Source organism: Helobdella robusta (assembly GCF_000326865.2).
Source record: "Helobdella robusta unplaced genomic scaffold HELROscaffold_35, whole genome shotgun sequence".
In the NCBI taxonomy this organism is placed as follows: domain Eukaryota; kingdom Metazoa; phylum Annelida; class Clitellata; order Rhynchobdellida; family Glossiphoniidae; genus Helobdella; species Helobdella robusta.
The window spans coordinates 1103075-1130834 of NW_008704704.1; the positions used below are offsets into that span (position 1 = coordinate 1103075).

Here is a 27760-nt window from a genome sequence, read left to right on the forward strand (position 1 = left end):
TGCAGACTGCGTGTGAAACTATACCAACGAGTATAGAATCCAGCAAAGAACCCTAGGTCGACAAATAGCACAAGAAAAACAAAAGAAGGAGGCGGATTCGTTTTCACAGAATCCAAGGCCTGTTTTCACTGGGCCTGTCAGTCAGTCGGTCGGCTTACGCACAACCCTGGCCTGTTTTCACTGGGCCGTCGAGTCTGATCGGCTTTCGCACGACCAAGGGCCTGTTTTCACTGGGCCTGTCTGTCAGTCGGTCGGTCGGCTTTCGCAAAACCCTGGCCTGTTTTCACTGGGCCGTCGAGTCTGGTCGTCTTTCGCACAACCAACACAAAACAACAAGAGTCAGAACAACACTGGAAACAAATCGTGTGACTTTAGTACGCATGCGAAACTATGCCAATGAGCATAGAGTCTCGTACCAAATCCACTTTCGAGAACTTAAGACGTTTCTGAAACTATGCCAATGAGCATAGAATCACGAATTAAGTCTCTTAGGGACCAGAATAGGCACCGATTATTCGAAGCTGCCTCACTAGTCAACCCCGTCTCCACTCCACTTCCACACCCTTCCTTATCAAAGCAAAATTAGATTTTGTTTCGGGTGTTTTTAAACATAAAAATTTCCAAGGTATGTCCAATTAATCAAAAAAACTACTAATTAAATTTTAAAATAATTTGTAATAATTTATGACGTCATCTAAATTGCCAAAAAAAAAAATCGTCGTCACCTATCGAGTAAATTAACTTGCACCATGCCCCCTATCGAATGAATAAATTTTGCGTTGAAAACTGAAGTATTTTTAGTCAGTATTATTTCATAATTATGACAAAATATATATATATATATATATATATATATATATATATATTGGTAATAGACCATAATTTTTACAATATTCTATAAATTCTACCGAATTCTACCGAATTCTACTAAATATACAATATTCTATAAATTCGGTAGGATTTATAGAATATATATATATATATATATATGTATATATATATATATGATATATATATTTGGTAGAATTTTTAGAATATATATATATATATATTCGGTAGAATTTATAGAATATATATATATATATATATATAATATATATATATATATATATATATATATATATATATTAGAGATGCACCGGATTCAGGTTTTTCAAATACGGCCGGGGCCGGACTTGGCCGGATTTGAAATTCAAAAACCGACCGGAGCCGGGGCAGGATTTTAGTTACCATTTTACATACGTTAGAAAAAATACTCACATTTACGGTTATCTACATGTCGAACATCAAAAAATAACACCAAGCAAATAGTTATTTAATTCAAATATATGAATAAGTTGTGATACGCCAAATTCTGTACACAAAGATCAGCTTATAATTTACGCATATTTGCATAACCCAAGTTAAAGCCCAAAGAAAATTGTCCAGCTCACCGCACAATTAGTGATGTTGTAATTATGTGTCATGTATACCTAGCCTAACCTTTAACATACCATGTTCTTAAATTATGTGCTTATGTATCTCTCTCTCTAAATTTATATATATATAGATATATATCTTTATATATATATATATATATTATGTAGCTATATGATCCGTCATGTGTAATTATCAATATATAGTATATACACGTGCACAAGTTCTTTTACACAAAGATCAGCTTATAATTTATGCATAACCCATGTTATAGTATAAAGAAAATTGTTCAGATCACCTCACAATTAGTGATGTTGTTATTATGTGTCATGTATGCCTTTAGCTTAGCTTTAGCCATTAACTTATTGACATAAAATTAATTGAATTCAATAAAATTTTTTTTTCTATTTCTAACATTTTTAAAAGTTGATAGACGCTTAAATCCGGCCCTAAATCCGGCCACCAAATCCGGCCACCAAATCCGGCCGGGGCCGGATTCGACCGGATTTGAAAAAAAAGCCGGATTTTGGCCGGGGCCGGAGCCGGGGCCGAACTTCGGTGCATCCCTAATATATATATATATATATATATATATATATATATATATATATATATGACAAAACACAATTACTCGCAATCTTACTGTCTAGTGTTTATTGTCAATCGTGGATCGGTTTATACTTAATTTTTAAAAAATTCTAATTTGTGTTCAAATTTAAATCCAATTTGAAACCATCGCATTCTTAAAACACATTCGAGTGAACTTGACAAAATGCTTCAGAGCGAGCTAACTTTAAAATAATATTATTTGCTGAGATATATCCTTTGACCTTTAGATCTGAAAATGAGTTTGATATATGAATTGGAGCTGGGATTGGCAAACTACGGCCCACGGGCCGCATGAGTGATGCAATGCAAGTCGTTTGTAATCAGATTAAAGTCGCTTTAAAATTTTCACAATTTTGAAAAATATGATTTTACAGCAAGTTTTTAATATTATTATTATTATTAATGAAACATTTATAAGCGCTAATTAAAATCAAAAAGTTCTCAAAAGCGCTATCTATAATCAAACAAAGTCAAAAAAGAAAAAAATACAGTCAATGGCGGTAGTAACAAACAAATAATTATTCACTTAACAACAAAATCAAAGGGAAAATAAGTAAGTTTTAAGTTTCTTTTTAAAATCATCAAGTTTCAAATCTTGAGTTCTAAAAGATCTCGGTAAGCTGTTTCAAACCATTGGTCCAGATACTGCAAAATCTCTTGATGCTATCTGCAGATTGACATCAGGTACAACCAGCAAAATTCTATCATCTGATCTAAGGTTCATACCACTCATCATTATAGACTTTTCTTTTATTTTATCTATAAAATAACTTGGTAACAAGCCATGCACAGTTTTATACATTAAAATACATATTTTATATTTAATTCTTTTCTTTATAGTAAGCCAATGAAGGCTCTTAAGAATTGGAGTAACATGGTTAAATTTGAGACCTCCAACAATCAATTTGGCTGCTCTATTCTGAATAGATTGAATTGCAGAAATAGACCTATCTGGCAAACCGTAAAACAGACCATTGCAATAGTCCAATCGTGAATGAACCAATGTATGCACCAAGGTATGAATAGCAGATTTATCTAATGACTTACGGAGTTTATAGAGTTCTCGAATCTGTCCGGAGCAAGAATTTGTTATCATCTTTATATGATCATGCATCGATAATCTAGAATCAGGAATGAAACCCAGATTAGTTGCTTTGTCACTAAATTCTATTTTAACATCTCCTATTTTCACTGAATCGATATTAAGTTTCATCAGCTGCTGCCATGTACCTATTGGAACAAATTTTGACTTCTGCTGATTTAATCTAAGACCATTGTTTGACATCCAATTATCTATGTTATTTAGGCAGGTTACAAGTTTGTTGATTTCAGATTGCAGTAATTCTGGCTTACTACTAACTATAATCTGAATATCATCAGCATAGGCATGATATTTAAAACCGAAATTACCAATTACTTTAAAAACTTCAGCGGTATACATGATAAAAAGAATAGGCCCAAGCACTGAACCTTGTGGCACACCTGATGTCAAAACCGTTTCATTAGATAACACATTATTGAAGACTGAAGAAGATTATTGAAGAAGTTTTTAATAATGAATATATATATATATATAATGTACATATATTGTTTAGAATGGCTTGTATTATAAATAAACTCATTCTAAGGATGCTCGAAAACTATCAAAACTTACTTTTATCAATGTGTTTGGAAGAATAAAAAGCGTAGAGTATGAGACCATAGACTAGTAGACGAGTTCCCGTCTATAGGCTCAACGGACTTCTTGGATATGTTCTTGGTTTCAACAAGTCGTTAACCCAATTAAAATTTAATAATCTCTGATCTGGAAAAACAAAGGAATATTTCTAAAGATATTGTAAAATTGTACATTATTTCTTATTATATAATTTTGAATTAGTTAGAAAGCCCTGTTGCAGCCAACATCGATGCACCATTTATGCGAATGACTAATACTTTTCAAGACATTCAACTTCTGTAATAGATAACATGCATGCATACAGACCGACAGAATTTTAAAATGATGAGACTAACAGATGTTCGAGCATATGCGAATGCTCGATATTCTTTCTATGATAATAGCTGGAAAGGCTTAGCATTCTTGCAATTTATAAACTTATCTTTGTTTTGTTGTTTGTTTCGTTAACAGGCGTGCAAAATGATGATGATAATATTTCTGTTGGAAATAATGATGTTTTTGAATTTATTTCATGTGTATTTTTGTAGTTAAATCTAAAACTATGTTGCGCATGTTTTTGTTGTAACAATTTGGCATAACATTACTGTTGTAAATGGTCGAAAAATATATTTCATATACTTGATTTATGTTTTTTAAAGTTGCAAGATTATTGTTGTGGCTGTGTCGAATTGTAGAATGTTTTATGCTATTTCCCAACTTTTTGTTGTCAATACACCTAAAATATATCATTTTTTTTTTACTTGATGTTTTACGTTGCTGTAATTACGCCTGATGAAATTAAATGTGACCATGTATCTTAATGCAGGTATCGATAAAGTAAGTTAATAATATGCTTTTAACTTGGCATGTCGGTGCTTTTTAAAGGATCAGTGTAGAAGTATATGTGCTGAGAAATAAATATAGCTCAGGGACGGATTGACCAAAAGACAAATATGAAAAATTATCTCACGAATTCAATCGTAAACTTTCAAGAGCTAAAAATTCGTCAAATTTTATCAAGTATTGCATCAATTATTGTCTCCTTCCTGCCTTTACAATTTTTTTTATTAGGACCAGAGGCATAGTTTATTTGGCCATCAAAATAAACAGAAACAGTAAAAATATAAATTATAATGAAATAAAATGAAATCTTTATCATACATCTGCAATTTTAAAGTTCATAAAAACATTTAACCGTCCTGAAAACCAATTGAGAACGAACAAGAACAACAATTAAACCAAAGTAAAACTAAGATGAGATTGATTTCAATTTATATATGAATACTTATTTAGATTAATAGAAAATAATAATGATGGCAATCTATATAAAAAAAACATCATATAAAATTGATTACAAAATTAAAAGAATATTCTAGGCACATGTACACATAAACACACCCGAGCTTTCATCCTACACACATACATGCATTTAAAAACAATAGATTGTTAAATGTATCATAAAATATTGATATAATAGAAATTAATTTAACATAGAAAACAAATTCAGATGAACAAAATTTTTTTAAATGAAGATAAGCCAGATAGCATTTTCAGTTCAGATGGTAACAATGATCATAATTTTATACCATGAACAAAGATCAAATGCACAATATATATAGTTCTAAAACGTTTTTTTTACGGTGTTCCTTTACCATCTTCGGTGTTCGAATTGATACGTTGTGTATGTGGCCAAATGCTCAAGTATATATATATATATATATATTCTAGAAGACTCACCATGCATACACAGAATGGTGCCATTAAGGACCATATGGAACAGGTACATCATCAACCGCTTACGAGGAACATATTGGATCCCAACAAAACGATCCTTGATAATGAACCCGATCCAGTTCGCCTCAAAATTAAAGAAGCCCTTCATATCAACAAGCATAAACCCTCACTCAATAAACAATATAACAGCTTTGATCACACTTTGCAATTGTTTTCTCAATATCACGATCTCACACCTACTGTTGCCGTTGGGGTTAATCCACAGGATCTGCGTGTACCACAACGATATGAATATCATTCTACGTTGAATACATTTCAACCCATTAACACGCAGTTTGTGACCCAGCGTCATCCGACAACTGTCATTGCGTCGTTGGATGTATTATGTGATACTTAATATTTGATCTATACATCGATATGTATCTTGCATGTACATATATGTATTTATATTCAACTATGTATCCGTAGGTCTGATGTGGAAACTCGTATCACACATATTCAACCGCAATAGTTGTATTCACAACGCATACACAGCAATATTATATATCTGGCGCACATGTCATTCGTAATTAGTTTTCACCAACGTTTTTCAACCATGTTAAAACTTTTATAAAATTTCTATATTTTAATTATTTTACTAAACATTTTATTTAAATTACATTATTTTATTTACATAATCTACATAAACTTTAGTTATTATGATATTTACAACAAGGTTAATTTATTTCACAATTTAATACATATTTTATTTTCTATATTTTCACATTTTACATTAGACATTTCTTTTAATTAAATTATATGTTTAAACAATATTTAGGCTCTGAAGATGGCATTACGCCGAAACAGCGCTGTTAGCTTTATTCCAGTTTTAGATAAATATGAACTCAAACAATACCGCCTCGTTGAATGTCTTATAAAGAAGTTAATTAATGCAAAATGGGCAAACAATTTCAATGAAATTTGCATTTCTGAAAACCTCGTTCCTAAATATATATATATATATATATATATATATATATATATATATATATAATTCTTTTGTTTTTTTAATGTGAATACTTAACGGTCATTTAATTAGTTATCACGATCTTTTCAACTTTGTGCAATATGACTCCACCGTTTCTAAATTCATAAGTAGAAAGGATTCCAATTGCACGTTGTTGAATATTTACTGTAGGATGTCTTTGTTGTACGAGTATTGACTCGACTAAATGTAAATTAAAATGGATGTTTTTGTAATATAAGATTGCAACATTGTTGTCTAAGATTCGCCTAGTAATTTTAGTTTTGTGTTTCTCTTTCATATGATTCTTTATAGCGCCAGTTTGTACGTACATCTTGAGTTTTCTCGGTAGCTTTGTCGTCGTCATACCAATATATTTGGAATTATGGTGCCCACACTCACCAATGTTATATTTCAACAAATATATTAGATGGCTATGATCTAAAATCGATTCTGACTTACTAGTGCAGTTGTTTATCATCACGAGTGATGACGTCCTTTGGTTGGAGTAGTACATTCGTAGTTTAATACTAACGTTATCGTTTGTTGCCTGAACGTTACTTTTTATGATTTATTTTATGATATTTTCATCTTGTTTGAAAGCAGTTGACATGTGGTTTTTACAATATATCCCTATGTTATTTTTGTTATTTGCATTGTTGTCGCTGATGCTGATTTTTTGTTCTTAGCGTTCTATTATTTTTTGGATCATGGAATTTTTATTTCCATTATTAATGAGTAATTTAGTGATTTTATCTAGGTTCTTTTCTCCTGTTTCCTATATATATATATATATATATATATATATATATATATTACATGTACATCATATAACAATTTGTTAATCTATTAGATATATATATATATATATATATATATATATATAGATATTATATAAATGATATATATATAAATGAATGTTTGCATATACATACATATTTGATTTATAGAGTTAATGTTATTACGTATGTATACACACACATCTTTATACATATAGATATACTAACGCGCGTAGTAAAACTCAAACGTGAACCGCTTTATGATCATTATAAATTCACATTTATTCTTGACTTAGTTTCTTATAATTTTTAGCCTTATTAATGTTGTTTATTATGTTGCACTAAAACTATTATAAATTGATGAAAAAATAGAAAACATTTGTAGATGATTCTCGTTGACAATTCGTTTTTTGAACTAAATTTTTAAATCAAACTTCACCAGCGTCGTTTAAGAAAACAACGTTAACAATAACATTGACTATCATACTATTTATACATTATGACAATGTTTCCTAATTTATATCGTATGAAATGGCAATATTTTCCACAGAACAACTAAAAACTTAATAGCTGAAAAATTATAATAACCAAATTGATCGATATTTTTATGTAAAAAATTAATTGTTGAAACATTTGATCCAACGTTTGCAATTCAAACAATTTGCTGGAAAAAAAAATCTAAACCGGTTTAAGAAAATTTGACTATGGCCTCATTATTTCAGTTCCGCAAAACTTTCATTTTGTTATTAATTTTGTTATTTGTATTTAGTTTGCATTCGATAGAAAAGAACATTTTGACATCCAATGAAGTCCCAAGTTCAACCGATAACAAATTTCAAAAATTTGTTCATCATTACGACCGAGATTATTTAAATCATCACAGCTACAACAATCATCAACACAAACACTTTGTATCAAAATTGAAGTTAAAACTATCCAATTTAGAAAAGCGTAAAAAAAAGAGTATAACCCACAGTATGATTAATTCAGAAGGCGAGATAGATGTTTTCATCAATGAAACGGCGTCTGGAATTATTTGGAGCATAGACAAAAAAGATCAGGAAAGATATTTTTTTGTTAACGAGGTTCCTGACATATTTGAACTGCATCCAACTCAGGGAAATATTCGTTTGAAAGACGGGGCAGTGCTGGATTACGACCGAGGCCAACAGAAATATGTGTTGCAAGTGGGAATCACTCGAGTTGACGATCTTAACTGTGAGTCATTTGCTCCATTTCTTTCATTTTCATATCTTTTTATTCAAATAAGGTTACTGCAAGAACGATTTTAATTTTCATATATGTAGATGATTTCTATTTTTTCATTTTGTTTCAAAAAATTTGTCACAACATTTAAAGACGTATTTTTCTAATTGTTTCAATTAATTATTATTAATTATTAAATTATTTTTTAATATTGTATATATATACATATTTATTTTTTATATTTATATATATATAATTAGATTATTGTAAAGCGCTTTTTATAGCTCTCAAAGCGCTAACAACGTGCACATTGATTAAGTTTTACACATACAAACAGGTTTATGACGCCGGGAAAGTTTTTCTAAATAGGTAGAATTTTATAACTTGTCGAAACTCAGAAATTGACAGTTCACGATTTCTCATGTCAATCGGCAAATTGATCCAGATCTTAGGTACCATGCAACAAATCTAAATTACTTGATCTCGATGTCGTAAATTTGAATAAAACAGTTACGAAAAATCGAAATGGTGATTGAACAACAACTTCTTCGTGGGGAAAGGAAGCAAGCAAAAAGGAAACTAATAGCGGAAGTCATGAAATAATATTTACATTGCTACTAAATATCATTTTTAAATACTGTCTGCAATATTTAGCGGCAAAAACAAATTAAAAATTATTTTCAACATTTAAAAATGTTTTTTGTTAATTTAAGTTTGTTATTTATCTTGTTATTAAATTTATTAACAATTTTACTGTGTGATTAATATAATAAACGACAGCCATCATTATCGTAATAATTATTATAAGTACCGCTATAGTGGGCTGCGTTGAATAGAAGTGTTTAATAAAGTTGATATATTTAAAATTCGAAAACCTGTTTTAAATATGGAATTATTCGCAAACTGTAATATTTCTTACATTTTTTTGGGTCCAGCAAATGAAGGCTCTTGATAAATAGAATTTTGCATACACACAAAGGAACAGAGGGGAAATGGAAAACAGCATTAAATATGTGAATACTGCAATGCAGACTGACAGAGACAAACAGACAGGCAGTAAATAAAGAACATCTGCCCGGCGCTGTAGACGGGTTACGAAAGTGAAATGAACTTTGTACCGATAATCTGGATCATCACTCCTTTTTCTTTCTTTTTCACTCGTACTCAACTTAGCCAATTCATTTCTTTAAATCTTTTTCATTCCATCGTCGCGATAACGATATATAAGCGCGCACCTTGCATATTTAATTAAAAAGTCAATGTATGGCAGGGGTTTTTAATGATTGTATATTCAAAATATATAGCGAAAACTGTTTTTTTTGCGTCTATAATTAAATTTTCTTGCAACTTTTTTTTATGTAACGACCATATACATTTTTCAACAAACACAACACACACACACATGCACACACATTATTTGTGAAATTTATTTATTTAAAAAAAGCGGATAGAATTTGAGATGTCTATGAATGATATCGAATAATGAAAAACGCAATAAAACGACGCAGGACGATTCTTCAATACCTGGCCACCGTCCTGCGCCGCACATGATTAGTTGACTTGGCGTGGCTCCGGATGATTGTCATGTTAATATTGATTCATCGCACTTAGAGACACATCGGCTCCAACATCATTCCAAAAAAAGTGATGGAATAAAAAAAGAAAAAATAGAAAGTTGAAGTGATGATGAGTTTGAGAATGGCATTTGTGGTGATGACTGATTAATAGTTGTTTGAATTTGATCGGACACTTATTCATTTCATATATATATATATATATATATATATATATATATATATATATATATATATATATATATATATATATATATATATATATATATATATATATATATATATATATATATATATATATATATATATATATATATATATATATATATATATAGCATTGTAAGAATTCTACAGAATTGTTGGCATTAATTAATTTAAAGTTTGTATATTCAATTTTCCTTACTATAATTTTCAATATGTATATTTTCAAAATGTTTTCACAAAGCTGTCCTAATATATATCAATAAACCACAAATAAACATCCAACAAAAATGGTTACATCATTACCAACTCGCCGCTATACTACCAACCACAAAAACAATAAGAGACAAGGATTGGCAACGACAAAGAAGATGAAGAATTTAACACCAAAGTTGCTAAGTAACTAACTTTGCTTTATTTAAAAAAACTATATAAACCAAAGATGAACTGAAGATGATTTGTAAAAAATCAAAATAAGGCCTATCTTTATGATGAATTTGGATAAAAACAGTATTATTTTTAATAAACTTGCATTATGAAGTTGGATAATAAATCTATTTTCAATAAATTAAACAATTTCCAGAAAATTTTAGTGAAGAAAATTAAAAAAACAAATTTTAAATTGATTAATTCCTACAATTCGGTAGAAATCATACAATACTGAATATATATATATATATATATATATATATATATATATATATATATATATATATATATATATATATATATATATATATATATATATATATATATATATATATATATATATATATATATATATATATATATATATATATATATATATATATATATATATATATATATATATATATATATATATTTATATATATATATATATATATATCATTTATAAACTAACTACTTCCTTTTAATTTTCACTGATGCTGATGAAAATCACAGCATGTTCCGCGTTAGTTAACTTTTTGTTTAATTTTTTGATTTTTTTAATGGTGGGTCGTAAATCATTGTCAAGTTTCTCGAGTTCAAAACCAAAATTTGTATTTATTTTAAGCATGATAGAACAAAAAAGCTATTTTCGGCATTCCTATACCATCTTTGGTTTCGAATTGATACGCTGTTTAAGTGGCCGAATGCTCTATTATATATTTCTTAAGTCACTACAAAGTTAATTCTTTGTTTGTTTGTGAATACTTAACAGTAATTTAATTAGTTATTACGATCTTCAACTTTGTGCAATATGACATTTTTACGCGTCATCATTATCGATGATTCTTCTGTTTCTAAATTTATTAGAGGGAAAGATTTCAGTTGCACGTTGTTGAATATTTATTATCAGATGTCTTTGTTCCATGAGTATTGACTCGGCTAATCGTAAATTATATACAATAGTTGTTATTGTAATGTAAGATTTCAGAGACAAAACTCGTGACCAAACGAATATTAATCTTTTCTTCTTTTCAGTCCTGCGCACTGCTCTTCCTGGTTTTGGTGTTTTCACAAATTAGCGCAACCGCAGCACTTTCGTCAACGGCTAATTTTTATTTATTGAAAAAAAATTTAAATTTTTCACAAATGATTGAAATTGAAATGTTGATTATGAAAAATATTTAAATAGAAAGTTGTTTATGCATGTTCATGTAACTAAGTGTAGTCATACAAATTTATTTTCATTGATTTACTTCACCGAATGATTTAGTAGATTTGAAGCATTGAATCCGTAAATTTTTATCAACAAAAAGTGTTTTGGTTACATTCGACAGAACAAAAATAAAATTGACAACAAAAACATTTACAAATTTAGTATTGTTATTAAAACGACAATGAAAAACATTGATATAATAAACACATTTCAACAATTATTTTAAGAATATCTCCAACTAAAATAAACCCAAATGATACATAAGAAACAACATATTTTTTATTGAAAGTAAAAACAGGAAACATTAAAAGAGCAAAACAAGAACAACCGTCTTACTCATTAGTTCACCACGTTGCATGTTATCCATATGAGCATTTATAACAATAAAACCAAGTGGCACTAATAAAAATTTGGCAACGTTTATCTGAGAAATTCATAAAACAATTCTATCGTTAGTCTCTTACCTTTGTGCGTCTTTGAGAAGCTTTTGTTTTTGTTGTGCTTCATTTCAATGGCTTATCATGCTAAAATAAATTATAATAAAACTAATTTTAAATATGATGGATTTGTTGAAGTTTTGGAATTCAATTCCATAAATGCTGCTTATTAAAATTGTTGCCATTTACGTTAATTTTTGAGGCTCTATGGCATCAAAAGTATTGAATATATTAAATACAATGCAACATATATATATATATATATATATATATTTATATATATATTTATATATATATTTATATATGTGCAATATTAATTGAGCTTTGAATGAGATGAAAGAGCTTCTATACAGTAAATGGTATCGTTAGAAATTTTTTGAATGTCGAATATTTTAAACCTATTTTGCTGTGTTTGGTGCTCTCGGAATTCATCTGGTTGAGTCCTTCTACAGTGTAAACATTGTTAAAGGAACTAATCATCTTCAACTGAAGAGTTTTTATAAAATTACCTTTCAAGAAATGTTGAAAGATGTGACTTCTTATTTTTTCAAGTTTGACAAGCCTTGGTTTAACGGTAGTGAGTCAAATCCATTTGACGGTGTAGCTCGCAGTTACGGCCATGACGTTGTTCATGCATTATTGGAAACTGCGCGTCAGTATGAAAAAGATTGCATCAAACCGTATAATTTTATAATGCCTGAATTAAAAATATTGTATATTAACCTTAAGCAGACAACGCCGTGACTATGGAATTACTTCGAATTTCGAGGAATATTCTGTTGAACAACATGCCCCGAACATTGACGACACTACAGATAGAAATATAGCAATAGAACGTTTATGTGGTCAAGTAGACAACCGTCTACACAAATTACAACAGCTTGAGCCTTCAGTAAAAGCTTTATCATTCAGCAGACCGAAGAACTTCGGGCACAGTCAAAGTTGTCATTTAGAAGTTTCAGTGAAGAAGCTTGTCAGGTTAAGAATCTAAAACTTACTTGGAGTCAATCTATGAAAGAGAAGTTTCAGGCAGGTGTTGTTGAGAAACATGTTAAAGCAATAATGAAAAAAAGGAAGAGATTAAATATGATTGCAGAATTGAATGAAAAAGGTGGACCCTTCACTAGTACGTATGAAGTTGAGAAAAACATAAAGTCGGACATCACTGAGGCCAAGAAGCAGAAAAGAAGGAAATAATAAATTCAGTTTGCTAGAGACTGGTCAATGTATTTGCTCAAATCTGATTTTCTGTTTCGCATTCAAGTTACACTTTCGAATAAAATACGTTGTGACAAGACGTCGCTTGGGTTTGGTATTTCATTGAAAGCATTACTTGAATAGTACTAAAAAAAAATCAGTCATCTGTCACTACAAAACAGTTTCGGGCGAAACTCTCGTGAGAGGATCAAATTTAACTAAAAAATCTAGTGTTGTACATTTTTGGAATTCTTGTGTGAAGTTTTTTCGCGCTCCTGTATGAATGAATGTTTCGTGTGTGTGTGTGTTGGTTGGTTTGGCGCACTTGTTGTATGGAGTGGTCTGGTATGCATACTGGTAGAATATTGTGTGAACTGGTTTTGTATGCATGCTGTTTGAATGTTATGTGAATTGGTTTTATGTGAATGTTGATATAGTATTGCGCGAGTATGGTGAGTATATTTGAGAGTGAATGGTTGTTCAGCAAAATTAGTATATGTGATTTGGACAATTGTTTGGAGTAGTTTTTGGGAAAGTTTTTTGGGAAAGTTTTTGGTGTAGTTTCAGAGTTTTAGAATCTTCGAGTCTGTGAGTTTGTTTGTTGGTAAGTTAGTCAGTTAGTGAGTTAGTTCGTTCCTGACGTGTTTAGTTTTGGTCGTTCTAGTAATTGGTATTTCAAACATCGGTTTGCGAGTTTATTTTTCTGGATTTCGTTACTGCTGTTCTGTTGCTGTTTTGAATTGATTTCAGACTATTCAGTTTTAGTTTAGTTTATTATTTAGTTTGAAACATTTTGAAAATCTTTATTTTGCAGAGTAAGTTTTTTTTTCTTACTTGCTTGTTAATAAATTTATTTCAGTTACCTTTTGTTTGCCGTGTTAAACATATAAAACATGCATAAAGAAGACATGTCAGCGGTTAGTAAAGCCGGATTGACCGACTGGCAAGCAGGGCGCGAAAGCACTTTCGACCCAGAGATAAACGTTTGTGAGGAAGCGAGCGGTGTTTGCTGGTATTCGAACTGAGAAAAGATTCCGTCGCGCGGCAAAAACTCACACTTGTATGGTCAGTAACTCTATGCAAATGGTGTGTTAAAATTCAGGAACTCATAATAATCAATACCTTTTAATATAATGCATTTATAATTATATTATATATATAATATATATATATATACTATGTATATAACATACATATATAGTTACATATATATAATATATAGATATATATATAATATATATATATATATACGGTATTGTATGAATTCTACCGAATTGATATAAATTAAATTTAAATATATATACATAATATATATTTCTGGTTCAGACTGTCGTATATACAATTGTACATATACTGTCTATAATGTATATACATATATACTGTGGTATATATATAATATAGATATATAAAAATATATATATATTATTCCTAATACCAAAAACTAGTTGAAATAAACTAAAATGATTTTTTTTAAATATCAGAATCTGACAGAGGCAACATACAAAAAAAAGAGTATATAATGATAAAATTTTGAATATTTGCTTTACAGGAAATATTTCAGTAAATATATGCATAAATATATTTGCATTTCATTCGTGCAAAATGCATTAAAAGAAAAACAGAAGCGTTCAAAGATGCCAGCAATTAAGATCATGGTGACAAAGCATTAAATCTTTGAAAAACTGTGCAGTTTCATTAATAAGTAACGTTGTTTACGTTGGATTGGAGAAATTAAAAGGAGATTGTAGGATTGCATCTATTGTTCATTTGTTTTTTTTATGGCATATTTTGTTGAAACGGACTCAAATATTTTTTCAAACTTGGTAAATATATTTGAAAGTTAAGACCTTAAATTCTTACAATTATAAACTGAATAAAAAATATTCATCCAAGCATGATACAACTTATTTAGTACGAGTTTTAAAAGCTTCAATCCTAGAAGCATACCACAACTATTACAAATACTACTACTACTACTACTACCACTACTACTATTACTACTAGTAATAATAATAATGGGAACAGATCTTTTATTTTTCATCAAATGCGTAAAGTCAATAATTAGTTAATTGATAGAGAAATAGTCATGATTAAAATTAAATTAAATTAAAATAATATTTAAATAAAATCATAATCATCATAGTTAGTCATCATTGCTCTTTATTTAAAATAAAATAAGTACAGCGATGATAAGATAGTTATAAAAATTGATTCACGCATTGTTCCGATCACAATATATCATCATCATAATATCACACTGCTAATTAAACTTTGGCGAAAATATTCGGTCCAATCAATTTTAATCAAAGAATTGTAAAAACCTATGGGCGATTATTCAAAAGAATTTATTAAAATAGTATAATGACTAAAATTGTTCAACAGGTTGTTTTTGAGATTGCTTGTATATTTGTCGAGTTTGTATTGCCTGGACTTGACAAAGTTTGTTTCGTGGCAAATGGTTAGTTCAAGTATTTTGATGGTATTGTTGCTGAGAATGGCGATGTCTGGTCTAAGCGATCTGAATTGCTCTGATAGTGGACGTGTCGCATCATCCTCTACATCCGCGAAGATGGCGATATTCGGACCAGCACATGCTTTGATATTGTTGATGATTATTGAGAGAACTTTGTTGTGGCGATTTAAGTATCGTTTGAGTGCTGCCGTTGAGCTACAATTTGAGAACACGTGTTTATTAGTTTGTTTCACTTTGCAAAGAGGGCATAATGCATTGGTTGTTTTGCCCCGTCTTTGAAGGTTAGCGTTTGTAGGCAGTTGTTGTGTAATATATTTTCTTATAAATTTATAAAGGACTTCGGATAGTTTTACTGTCGATTTAGACCATCGTGCAATCTCTGAGTTGTGGATATTTTCATTTACTGATTTGACCAGAGCTCCTTGACACTGCAGTATCGACAGGTGGTTCAGGTCCCTCTGATGATGTTGTCGTTTGAGAGCTTCGAGTGCCTGCTTAATATCAACATTCTCCGGAATGAGATTGTCAACCTTTCTGTAAGTGTTACATGTTTCGTTCCAGAAAGATTTTATTTCATCGCTTGCGTTTCGTTTAAAGTAACCATGGAGTTTCATCCTCGCTATTTCAGCATGGCACTTTAGCGATTTTACGTTGAGGCCTTCAGATTTGTAGGGCAGAGATAACATTTCTGCAACGCAGCTGCTTACCGGCATGGTCAGCTAATCTCTCGCGGTCTCTGTTATCAGACGGTCTAATGTATTTTCTATCCATGTCAATGAAATGTCGTACATACGAAGTTCAAACATTAATTGGGATGGAACAAATCGTCTTAAAATTTCAAGTTTCCACTGGACGGATGTATTCAATTCGTTAATCGTATGTAGTATTTGTTTTAGTTTATTATGTAGTAACTCCATTTCTTTTGCGTTCCTACATTCGAAGTCATGAATTTTTCCTAAATATGTGAAATGATCGTTAATGTTGATCTGAGGAATCGTCTCGTTTTCAATTGTTAATTTTGGTGAAAATTGTTCATATCTTCCGTCGATTTTTCGCATCCCAAATATACAACATTTGTCTATTCTCATCCTCATACCGGTCGATCGGCACCAAGCTAGATTGAGATCAACCAGTTTTTGGACTCCTCCTGTGCAGTTTGCAATGATTGCTGAATCGTCAGCAAATTGGAGCCAAGCTCGTGACTTCAGACTAGCAGTCGGTCCCAAAATGTATCCACATTGTTGGTAATATTTTTGCTGTAATACTTCTATTAGAGGATTGAAGCATAAGTTGAAAAGCAAGGAGAAGCTGGGATCGCCCTGCAGTACTCCACGTTTTACCGGAATGGGTGGAGTTAAATTATTACAAACAGATACAGTAATGGAGTAATCAGCATATATTGATCTAATCAAATTGCTCACTTAGTCCGGGATATAGTGATGTTGAAGAACTGATGAAATGAGATCATGATTAACTTCGCCAAACGCATTTCTTAAGTCCAGAAGAGTAACAATGATAGTTCTCTGGTGCTTCTTTGCGTCCCTCAGTAGATGTGACAGTAAATGGGTGTGTTCAGCTACACCGTCTACTTTTGGGTAGAAACCTTTTTGGATTGTTTTGTTGATGATGTTATTCATTTCAAGATATTTGTATAATCTATTGTTGACAAATGTTGAAAATATTTTATAGAGAACTGGTTGAAGCGTTATTGGTCTGAAGTTTGCTGGATCGCTGGCGTCACCTTTTTTGTGAATCAATATCGTCAGGCCCCTTCTCCAGCTTGAAGGGAATGACGATGATTTCCAGCATTCTACCAGCAATTGGTGCGAAATTGTGCGAATTATTGGACATTTTTTGAGAATTATTATTGATATTTGATCTAAGGGGCAGGGAGATGCTCTTGACTTGCATTTGCGAATGATTGATGAAATTTCGTTGTATGTTGGGGGGTCAACAGAGTATGGAAATGATGGATCCGGCGGAGTGTGGATCCAATTTGGCAGACGAAACTTTTTGGTGTGCTGATTATTTAAAATATTTTTGAAGAATTTTTCACATTCAGTAACGTTGAACAGAGGTAGCGAACTATTTGATGGGTTAAACAGTTTTTTACAAGTAGGGCAAAATTTTTGTTGCAATTGATTGGTAATATCTGAGTTCTTTTTATATTTTTTTTGCGCTTTCAAAGCCGATAGCTTTGATCTTATTTCTTTACTAAGCGCTTTGATTTGCAGGTGGTAGTTGTGGTTGTTTCGGCCTTGGACTTTGAGTTGTTTCAGCTCCTTCTTTAATTTGTTGATTGACTTGTTCCGATCAACAGATGAAATTGTTTTTGTTTCCAACGTGCCATAGTTTGAAGCGAAGTAGTCGTATATTAGTGATTGAAGACTGTTGGTGAAGTTGTCGATGTTGTTGACACTGGGTAGATTTGCGAATGGAAGTACGCGTTTGCCTCCGCCCATTGTTTCGCAGTTTTGGGAAGTTTTAAACCAGGAAGTGGTGTATCTACCTTGTCAGTATTTGGTGTTATTGAGAGTGGGACACGTGCTTGCCGCTGTGGAGAAGGTAACTTCGAGTTGGAACCTTCATCTGAGTCGTTTGTTGTACTAAACGAATTTGAAAAGTTTGTAAATATTTTGCACGCACGTTGTTGCATCCGTAGACCCTTTCTGCCTTTACAGCTTCTACCACAGCAACAAACAATTGAATTATTGTCAATATTAATTGAATTATTATTATTGTTTGAGTTATTAACTAAAATATTTGGAGATATATTAATATTATCCTTTGGAGAAACACGTGTGCAAATGTTATTGTTGACTAACGTAGCCTTTGTACAACGCCAGGAGTGTCTATTAACATTTATAAAATCTTTAAAACAATATGGACACTTATTTGCATTAATTGTTAAAATTAAAATAAATAAAAATTTAAAATTAAAACTATTTATAAAATTATTGACCGCCTAATTTTATGCCAATTTAGAATCAATTTTTAAACTATTAAAACTCAATAAAACAGATTAAAATATATAAAAACAGTGAGCAAGCAGAAATCTGCCAACTCTCATGTTTCAACGTATAATAATAATAATAATAATAATAATAATAATAATAATAATAATAATAATAATAATAATAATAATAATGAGAATTATTTTATTGACCGAAAAACTCAAATTAAAACCAAAATGTTTCAAAATAATGAAATAAATAAATAAAAATTTAAATTATATTACATTTTTGCTTTATTCATATTTTCTTTAAATATCCATTATTTCATCTTATTTGATGCGCAATAAAACATTTTTTCCATTATTATTATAACTATGATAAAAATATATAATAATAAATAGTAATATTAACAAATTAAGATAAAATAGGTAAAGAAAACGAATGCGTGTAATTTTGTTGTTTTGATGGAACAAAACAACAATCTAACAAAAATCTAATTCCGATGGAATTAGATTTCCAGTTTGGTTTGAAACTTATTAACATTAACTGCGTTTGATCCATGGCTGAAATAAATGACCATAAAACCAATAGTTTAACAGATCAGGATGTCGACTAATAAATATCTGATAAGAACAATTAACTCATTATAACCCTATCAACTAATGTCATCATAATATAATTGTTTCTTCAATCGAAATGACGTTTTTCGACGCTCTTTAAATCATGGACGTAGGTGTAGATGGAACATACCTCACAAAATAATACGGCGATCCGATGAAATGATTCATTAATTAGCTACATAATTGTATGTATAATTGCAAATTTATCTGCTCTTCGGTATAAAAATAAATAAAAACATATGAATAGAAACATTTAAAATATTTTATGTCGTTGAACATCATTTATTTTTTTATAAGTTTTTGTCTGCTTTCTTTTCCATAAATTTAAAGCATAAATAAATAAGTTTGATAATTACGAAAACAATAAGATTCATTTATTTGTTGTTTATTGGTGAACTAAATTTTTTGCATTTACAAATGATAGATTTTAAGCGGTTTGAACAGCTTGAGTTTCCTTTAGGAAGTTTTTATATTTTAAGGAAAAATTTTGAACCAAGTATTCCCTAGAGCTGTGCCCTTGCGGTTTTGCATGAACCACACGTAAGATGTGCGTTATGTTATGTAATATAATAAGGCAACCATTGTTGCAATGAAAACAAATCTTTTCACAGTTCCAATCACTTTTTCCATTAACAATTCCACACATAAATAGCCTTGCAATTGATGTTTGTCATATTTGTAAAATAATCTTGGTAGGTTTAGTAAAACTCAACGATTAATTGTTGTTTCCGATCTGCCTTTCTGATTGACGTTGTAGCTGAATTGGTGCAATTGTTCCGTTCTTCAACGAACTCACCGATTATAATTATAAACAAAATCTTCTGTCGGTGGCAATTTCCTTCTTTGGATACATAAATAATTAATAACGGTTCACATCGATCATGAGTTGTTTTTCATATTGTCATGATTCATGTTGGTATTTTAAAGAAACATTTTTGATAAATATAGAAAAAGTGCCCGTTTTCAATTCGCATTTTAAATTTAAATAATTTACTTTTTAAACAAATTGTCTTTTTATCAATAAGATAGTCATTCAATATCTCTACGTTAAAATGAGCAGTTGCGTGGTTGCCTGTGTGTGTGTGTGTGTGTGTGTGTGTGTGTGTGGTGTGTGGTATGTGATGTGACGTATATTTATAAATTGTGTTTATATGTAGATTTTTTTTGTTATCAGACAACATTCTATATTTCTATTGTCTTCCAAACATTCGATATTTCCCTATTATATTCAAGTTTGTGAACGTCTGTGAGCGATAGTAATTACCTCAAATGTCTAAAGAAACAGGCGCCAATCAACGCTGATACGGGGATAATTAGACGTTCCTGATTATGATCGTTTGATCTCTGATCTCAGTCATTTTAATTAAATAATTTATCATTTTTATGGATTTCATGAGTTAAGTGGTTTAGTTATTATGTAAACTAACTGGTAAACTATTTAAAAAATATGTTTGCTGCTTCTGTTTATAATTATCAGTTAATGATAAAAATTAAAATTCGTTGTAGAATCCATATTTTAAATTTGTTTGAAATAATTTCATATGTTAATCTTTAACGTTATCTTTAAAATAAAGTATTGTTTTTCAAATATTTCTCAACAATTTCAATAAACATTTTTAGATTTGAACCATTTGAATTGATATTAAGTCACATAGCCGAATTTATTATTTCAGGGTCCTAACACTGACGGCAATTTGAGTTGCTTATGAAAATATTTTCATATCAACATTCTTCTTCTTTTTCTCGTGCCTCATCCTTTCAGGACGTTGGCGGCCATTGACCTCCACAAAACCCGATCTTCAACACTTTGCATCGGTTGAAAGGTGGAAATAAGATCAGAGATCAAAGGATCATAACAAGGAAAGTCTAATTATCCCCGTATCAGAGTAGAAATATCAATATTAATCATTCGTATTGGCGATCTGTACAGAACGCCACACGTTCCCAGCACGAATACTGTTGTCAATTCATGCTACTAATAAACTGCGCAATGATGATTTAAAAAATTTAAATAGACGTATTCTACATAGAGCAACAAAAAATTGTGCATTTGAATGGGAAATAGGATATATAATGGTTATTATATATTTTTTAAAAATTGGAAATGAAATAAAAAACAGATTTTCGATTTTGAAATTTCTTGATCAAGCAGGACTGTGAAGCTGTTCAGTCTGTTTATCGAAATGTACCATCTTTTTCATGCAATAAAGACAAAGCAAATTTTTTAACAAAACAAAAAGTAAAGACAAAGCATCTTTGAATAACAGAGAGGCTAGAAAATATAAACGATTTGTCGGATTATGTTGCAAATAAAGATGAACTACAACAGCATCTATAAGTAGAGTTGTTGTTAGCAAACTAACGGTAGTACTCTGTAACAGTATGCTCTAGTAGAAACGACGTTAATTTTTATCTGTGGTAGCGTTGCATTGCAGCATTTTGTGAGTTGTGTTAAAAGCCTTGCACAAGTTTGCATCTAATACAACCGATGTTGTGAACAGTCGCAGTCGCATTGGTTGCCCATTTGCTAAACTGAAAATTTTTGTCAGCTCGATGGAGTAATATTGTTAGTGCTTGCTGCTGCTGTTGCGTTGGGTGGTTTCAAATACAAAGAACCTCCTGTCTGCCTACAACATGCAAATATTGCCTGTGCAACGTACAAACTTACGCGTTTTCACGTGCGTCGTGAGTTTGCTGTTGATACCTCTAAAAAATACTTGGGAGAAATTTTTGAAAAAATGTAATGAAAATTGTTTAGAATGTAAAAATAGTTGTTGCAATAATTGAAATAACATGTATAATGATAATTTTGATATCATTATTTACATGCTCCTCTCATATGAAAAAGTTCAACAAAGACAGAAAGCATACGAATTAAGCAATTAAACACAGTTTCATGAAAACATCATGGCACAAACTAACAACTGAAAATACTCCTAAAATCTCGTGAGACATAGCAACATGATAACAACTGGATGAAATGCTCTAACTCATAAAATGCATAAAATGACTTAACGCGCACAGGGCATCCGAGTGACGAGTGTGTCTTAAAGAAAGACATTTAAATAAGAATCTTAAATTTTTTTTTAAGTTCAAGTTTTAAAAAGTTCTCAGACGTGATTCTTTAATGTTTCGAGATTCAACCTTAAGCATATCAGATCGCGAAAGTTGATTTGTTATTTAAAGAATAAAAAACGAGATTCAAAAGTTGAGAAAAGCATTTTCATTAAAATAGTAAATTTATGAGGACATGAAAATAAATTTAAAATTTAATATTATAGAAATTTATTATATTTTCTTTTTTCGACATTTATAATTTGAAACCTCTGAAGCAAACGCAAAAGAGAGAGAGAAACCTTTAACCTTTTAACCTTTAATATGTGGACAGTTTTTTCTTTAAATAAACTGAAAAATAAAAAATAAACTAAAGAATCAGAAATAAACTAATAAAAATTTTTAATTTTTTAATTAATGTTCGTGACGATTTTTGTTATTATACTAAAAGTTATATTAATGTGTGTTGATCATAAAATCATTTGTATTTAAAATTTTTCTGAATGTTACACACACATATATAATAACAAATGATGATAATGATTTTAATAATAATAATGATAATTCACTTAACAAAAAATTTTATTCACGGTAAAAAACCCTAAGTAGAAAAACAATATCAGCAATATTGACCTCTTAATTAATAGCGCCAGGAAACCCGATAGAAATCAAGTTGGTTGATAGGTAGACACGTGCGTGTTAAATGTCTCTCAATCATTTCTCATTTGTTAAAACAAATGCTAATTATTTGTAAAAGATAGAATTGTTAATTTTTCATTATATGCAAAAACAAACGTTTTGTAAATTTTGTATCATTTTCACGCAAAAACAAAGTTTTAAAGTTTTATTTTTTAAGATATTGCGTCATTTTTTATTTATTATAAAACTCTGGCAACGCAGGGCTACTTTCGACAATCCTTACATAACTTAGTTACGGTTAAACTATTGTGACGCAAAGCACTTGGGGTACATTCACATGTACAAGTAAGCAGAAGTCTTACATCGAACAGTATTTGAGTTCGTGCAAGGCAACAGGACCAGGTCAGCACGAAACAATAACTTGGAACTTATACACGGTTGGTTGTAAAAAGTAAGAGAGAAATATTATACTAACAATAATTACCTATAATTAGTAATAGCACTGCGTAGCTTCTTGGCTTCTTGGCCTGTCTAATATTTGTCCAATATTTTAATGTTTATGAATATAAACATTTAAATAAATTTTATTATTGGAAAAGTTTTTAATGTTGAAAATCTTACCAGATTGAAACAGGCAAATGTACTAACTTTAGTTACAAATCTATTTTAAAAATTATAGTTTATCACAATTAGTCAAAATATTTCCTATTCAATTTTGCAAACAACACTACAACCAGTTAGGTGCACTTTTATTAATTTTAATTTTCGCCACGCTAATATTTTGTTTATATCATAATTTAAACATTAAGTTCTACAAAGTTCAACCGCTGCAAATTTGGTTATATCGAAATGTGAAAAATTTTTAAGAAACACATTTATTTAAATGAAACAACAATAAAAATTTAATTTATTTAGCATAAATGATATTATATCTTAAATATATTTCACCACAAAAACGTGTTATTTATGTAGAAAAAAATTATTTTCTTAATTTTGTACATTATAATTGATTGAAATGTTTAAACGTTCCCCTTAAATCCTTAAAATTGTTTTCATTTAAGTTTTTTACGCTAGCGAAATGATGCTCACACACACAACACACACACATGAAAGATTTTTATATCAAACAGAATTCAGATGGTCGTTCAATGATTTTTGTAATAAATCAGGTTGATGAAATACAGTTCCTCTCATTATTTCTTGTCCAGAATTTTTTTGTTAGTTATCAATCAAAATGTTTTTTGCCCATCATAAAACCCGTTTATAGCATATTGTTAGTGTTTTTAGGCTCCAGCATTGCAGACTATGTATGATAAAAATTGCGAAAACTGAAATAATAAGACGCAAAACTTTTTATCGATCAAAAACCAACTTCCCAATCCCTAAGAGTTTGCAAGGCGAACTTCTCAAATGGCTGCCCATATCTGGAGGAACTCACTTCCACTAGACGTCAGAATCTGCAGCACTTTCCAGTCTTATAAATCTTCTGTGAAATCATTCTAGCTTCACTGAAATGCAACTAAATTAAATCATTAATTTCGAGGACGCTTCACTCGCTTGAGCTCCATAAATAACGTTATTAACATTATGCAAAGCCACAATGTTGCAACAAACAGCAAATTACTTACAAAATTTTCGGAAAAAATATAAAAGTGTTTGGTGAAAATTTTGATCGATAATTTGCTTTTTAATGCAGGTGGTACAAACAACATTCAATTGTTTTTGTCTTTTGAAAAAATAATTATTCTTTAAAGTGTTTGTTCTAATGATAATTGAAAAATTGTTTTGAATGTAAGAGCAACTTTGCATTCATTATAATTTCAAGAAAATTTTTGATGAAAACATCATTGTTACAATAACCGAAATAATATTCATGCAGCTGAAAGGATATCATTAAAACCAAATTTTCGCGGGCTAAAATATGACTGTGTTGTTAATATTGGTCATTTGTTTTTCATCGTTATCATTTGTCGATTGTTTTTTAACGTTTCTTAGTTACTTAATACTGACACTAGATCTATAAGAAATGACACAATACCAATTGCTAGTCATAATTATCAATTTTAGGATCATCATATGCAACCATCTATGCCCTAATTATGTTAACAAATTGCCTTCCTTCATGTCACACTAAATAAATGTCACAACAAACAATTCTGTAATCATCATTGTTGTAATCAGCAATAATGTTATCGTATTATATCTTGATGAAAAATTTGAAAATCTACTTGTTTTGGCGTCACCACCCTCCTTTTACTTTAACTACATATTTTAATTTGAATTATTATTTCTTTAATATTTCTTAAATTTTCTTTTATATTTACATTTTTACAAAATATTTTTTAATCCTATTAATTAACATTATTCTAAATTTTAATTAATTTTAATTGTTAATTGCTTATTCAACGACATTACGAAGTAATTACGTTTAAACACCATTATTTTTATTTACTAAATTTTAATATTTCAATATTTAATGAGATGTTTAATAATCCTAATTGTACCCTATTACGTGTTAACAAAAGTTGCACGCATTTCGAGGCTCTGAAAATAGCACTTGCGTAGATTTGTGGTTTTAATTCAGGCCATGGTACTTGCATAGCAGGTTGACAAATGTTCATCCCTATACCTAATCCCTGGTGCCAAGTTTATTTATAATGAGATCATCTTTAATATCTCTAATTACTTTTTTCACATCACGAAATTTTATTGTAATTGACCTTATATTTAACAGACCTAACCTAAGTTTATCATCATCATTATTACCATCAGGTTTGAATTTACCATTAATAACATCAACATCATTAATACGATTATCCCCATTAATCACCATCATCAGTATAACTACAAATATTTAACCTTAACGGTTATTTATATTACCACTCGTATTGTGCACCCAATGTTTTTTTCTTCACCATCATCTTTACCGTTATTAAAATTAAGATTATTGTTTATTTTAATCTGAATATGATGAAATTAAAAAATTTTCGACTCCGCTGATAGATTGAATAGTTTTTTTAATAATAAATATCCAGCAGAATGCAGTAACTTTGCTACCGACAAAAAGAGAAATAACGGATCAACGCAAAGCTATCGTTTAGAGCCTATAAAGTATGAACGCACAGAAATAGGTAGGTAAGACACAACCAATAGTTGCTATCAAACTACATTGATGATGGTAAAGGATTACCAATAAAAACCTTTTTCAGAATAAAATAAAAAATGTATAGAAAAATAGTTAGTTAAAAGCTTTGTCTTCTATATAAATAAATTAGAAAACAATAATAAAAATACGATACAAAATATTAAAAAACTGAACCAAAAATTAATGAAAGCCAAAATGCGGTGATATTTGTTAATGAAGGGATATTTTTTGTATACAATATTGTTGTATGAATTCTACAGAATTGTTGGTATTATTCAATTTAAAGTTTGTCTTTCAATTTTCCTTACTAGAATTTACTAGAATTAAAATTATCCAAATTCATCATGAAAGTTTAATGAAACTGTAAATTCATCAAGCAGAAGGCCTTATTTCGATTTTTCATAAATCATCTTTAGTGCAGGTTTGGTTTATATAGTTTCGTCAAACAAAGCAGAGTTCTTTAGCAAAGTTTATTTGTTGGTGTCGTATTCTTCATTTTCACCAACTAATAAACTTTGCTAAAGAACTATTTCTGGAAAAGTTTATTTTTTTTATAAAATAACTTTATTCTAAATTTAAATTAATTTCTCATACTTTACTCTATAAATATTAAAACATTTCTTTAGATTTATTTTTATGTAATCGTACTCTTTCGTTTCAAAGGGTTTTTATTTTAAAAAACTTAGTATCTAATTTTGATTTTTTTTGTTTAATAATGTTTTAATACTGACTTATTATTACAATTCATTTATTTTATTTTTTTATTCTGTTTAATAATAGAATCTTTTAATTCTTAAATATTAGGAAGTTATTAAAAAAAATTATTAATATTGTTTTGTGTATTTCTATTTTCATAGTTTAAATTGTACGTATATTGCATTAAATTAGTGATTTTTTTAATTTTGTAATAATAATATTTGCTTAAAGATCCATATATATTAATTTCTGTTCATTTTATAATTTTATTATATTGGCTTATTTTTTCATATAATTACTATTTTTGATTTTCATACATTATTGTTTGTGGATTATTTTAAATTTTAATTATTATACATTAACTTCAAATACTGTATATTGATTTATCTATTTTTATTTATTTGTTTGACTCATTTATTTATTAATTTTATTTGTCATGACTCATCTCATATAGAAGTCCAAAAGTTGACAGCATGTAATGACAACCTACTGTCCAAAACGTTTGACAAGAAAACCATCGACAAACACAATCCAAGTCACAAAACATGATAGTGACAAATTGAATACACCTTTTACTGTGGCGACATAGAACGATAGAACGTTTTAAATTTGAAAACGTGAAATAAAAAAAGAAAAGAATGAGTTTCAGCATTCTAGGTCTGAGCAAAACTCTGTGGAAGAAGGCAAATTTATCTACTCTGGAGGTTATTTACACGAACAAGGAGTAGGTGTACTTTTGAAC

At 29.7% G+C, this 27760-nt stretch overlaps 2 protein-coding genes across 2 annotated transcripts; one reads left to right on the forward strand and one right to left on the reverse strand.

Moving 5' to 3' along the window:
- Nucleotides 1-7902: 7902 nt before the first annotated feature.
- HELRODRAFT_175848 (hypothetical protein) lies at nt 7903-8769 on the forward strand (the record flags this gene model as incomplete). Its single annotated transcript, XM_009023228.1, has 2 exons — nt 7903-8468; nt 8742-8769. The coding sequence occupies 2 exons, from the start codon at nt 7903-7905 to the stop codon at nt 8767-8769; spliced, it is 594 nt and encodes a 197-aa protein (XP_009021476.1).
- Nucleotides 8770-13608: 4839 nt separating this feature from the next.
- On the reverse strand, nt 13609-18372 carry HELRODRAFT_175849 (hypothetical protein; the record flags this gene model as incomplete). The annotated part of the gene is made up of 3 exons (XM_009023229.1): nt 13609-13712; nt 14379-14512; nt 17705-18372. The coding sequence occupies 3 exons, from the start codon at nt 18370-18372 to the stop codon at nt 13609-13611; spliced, it is 906 nt and encodes a 301-aa protein (XP_009021477.1).
- Between the last annotated feature and the right edge of the window lie 9388 nt (nt 18373-27760).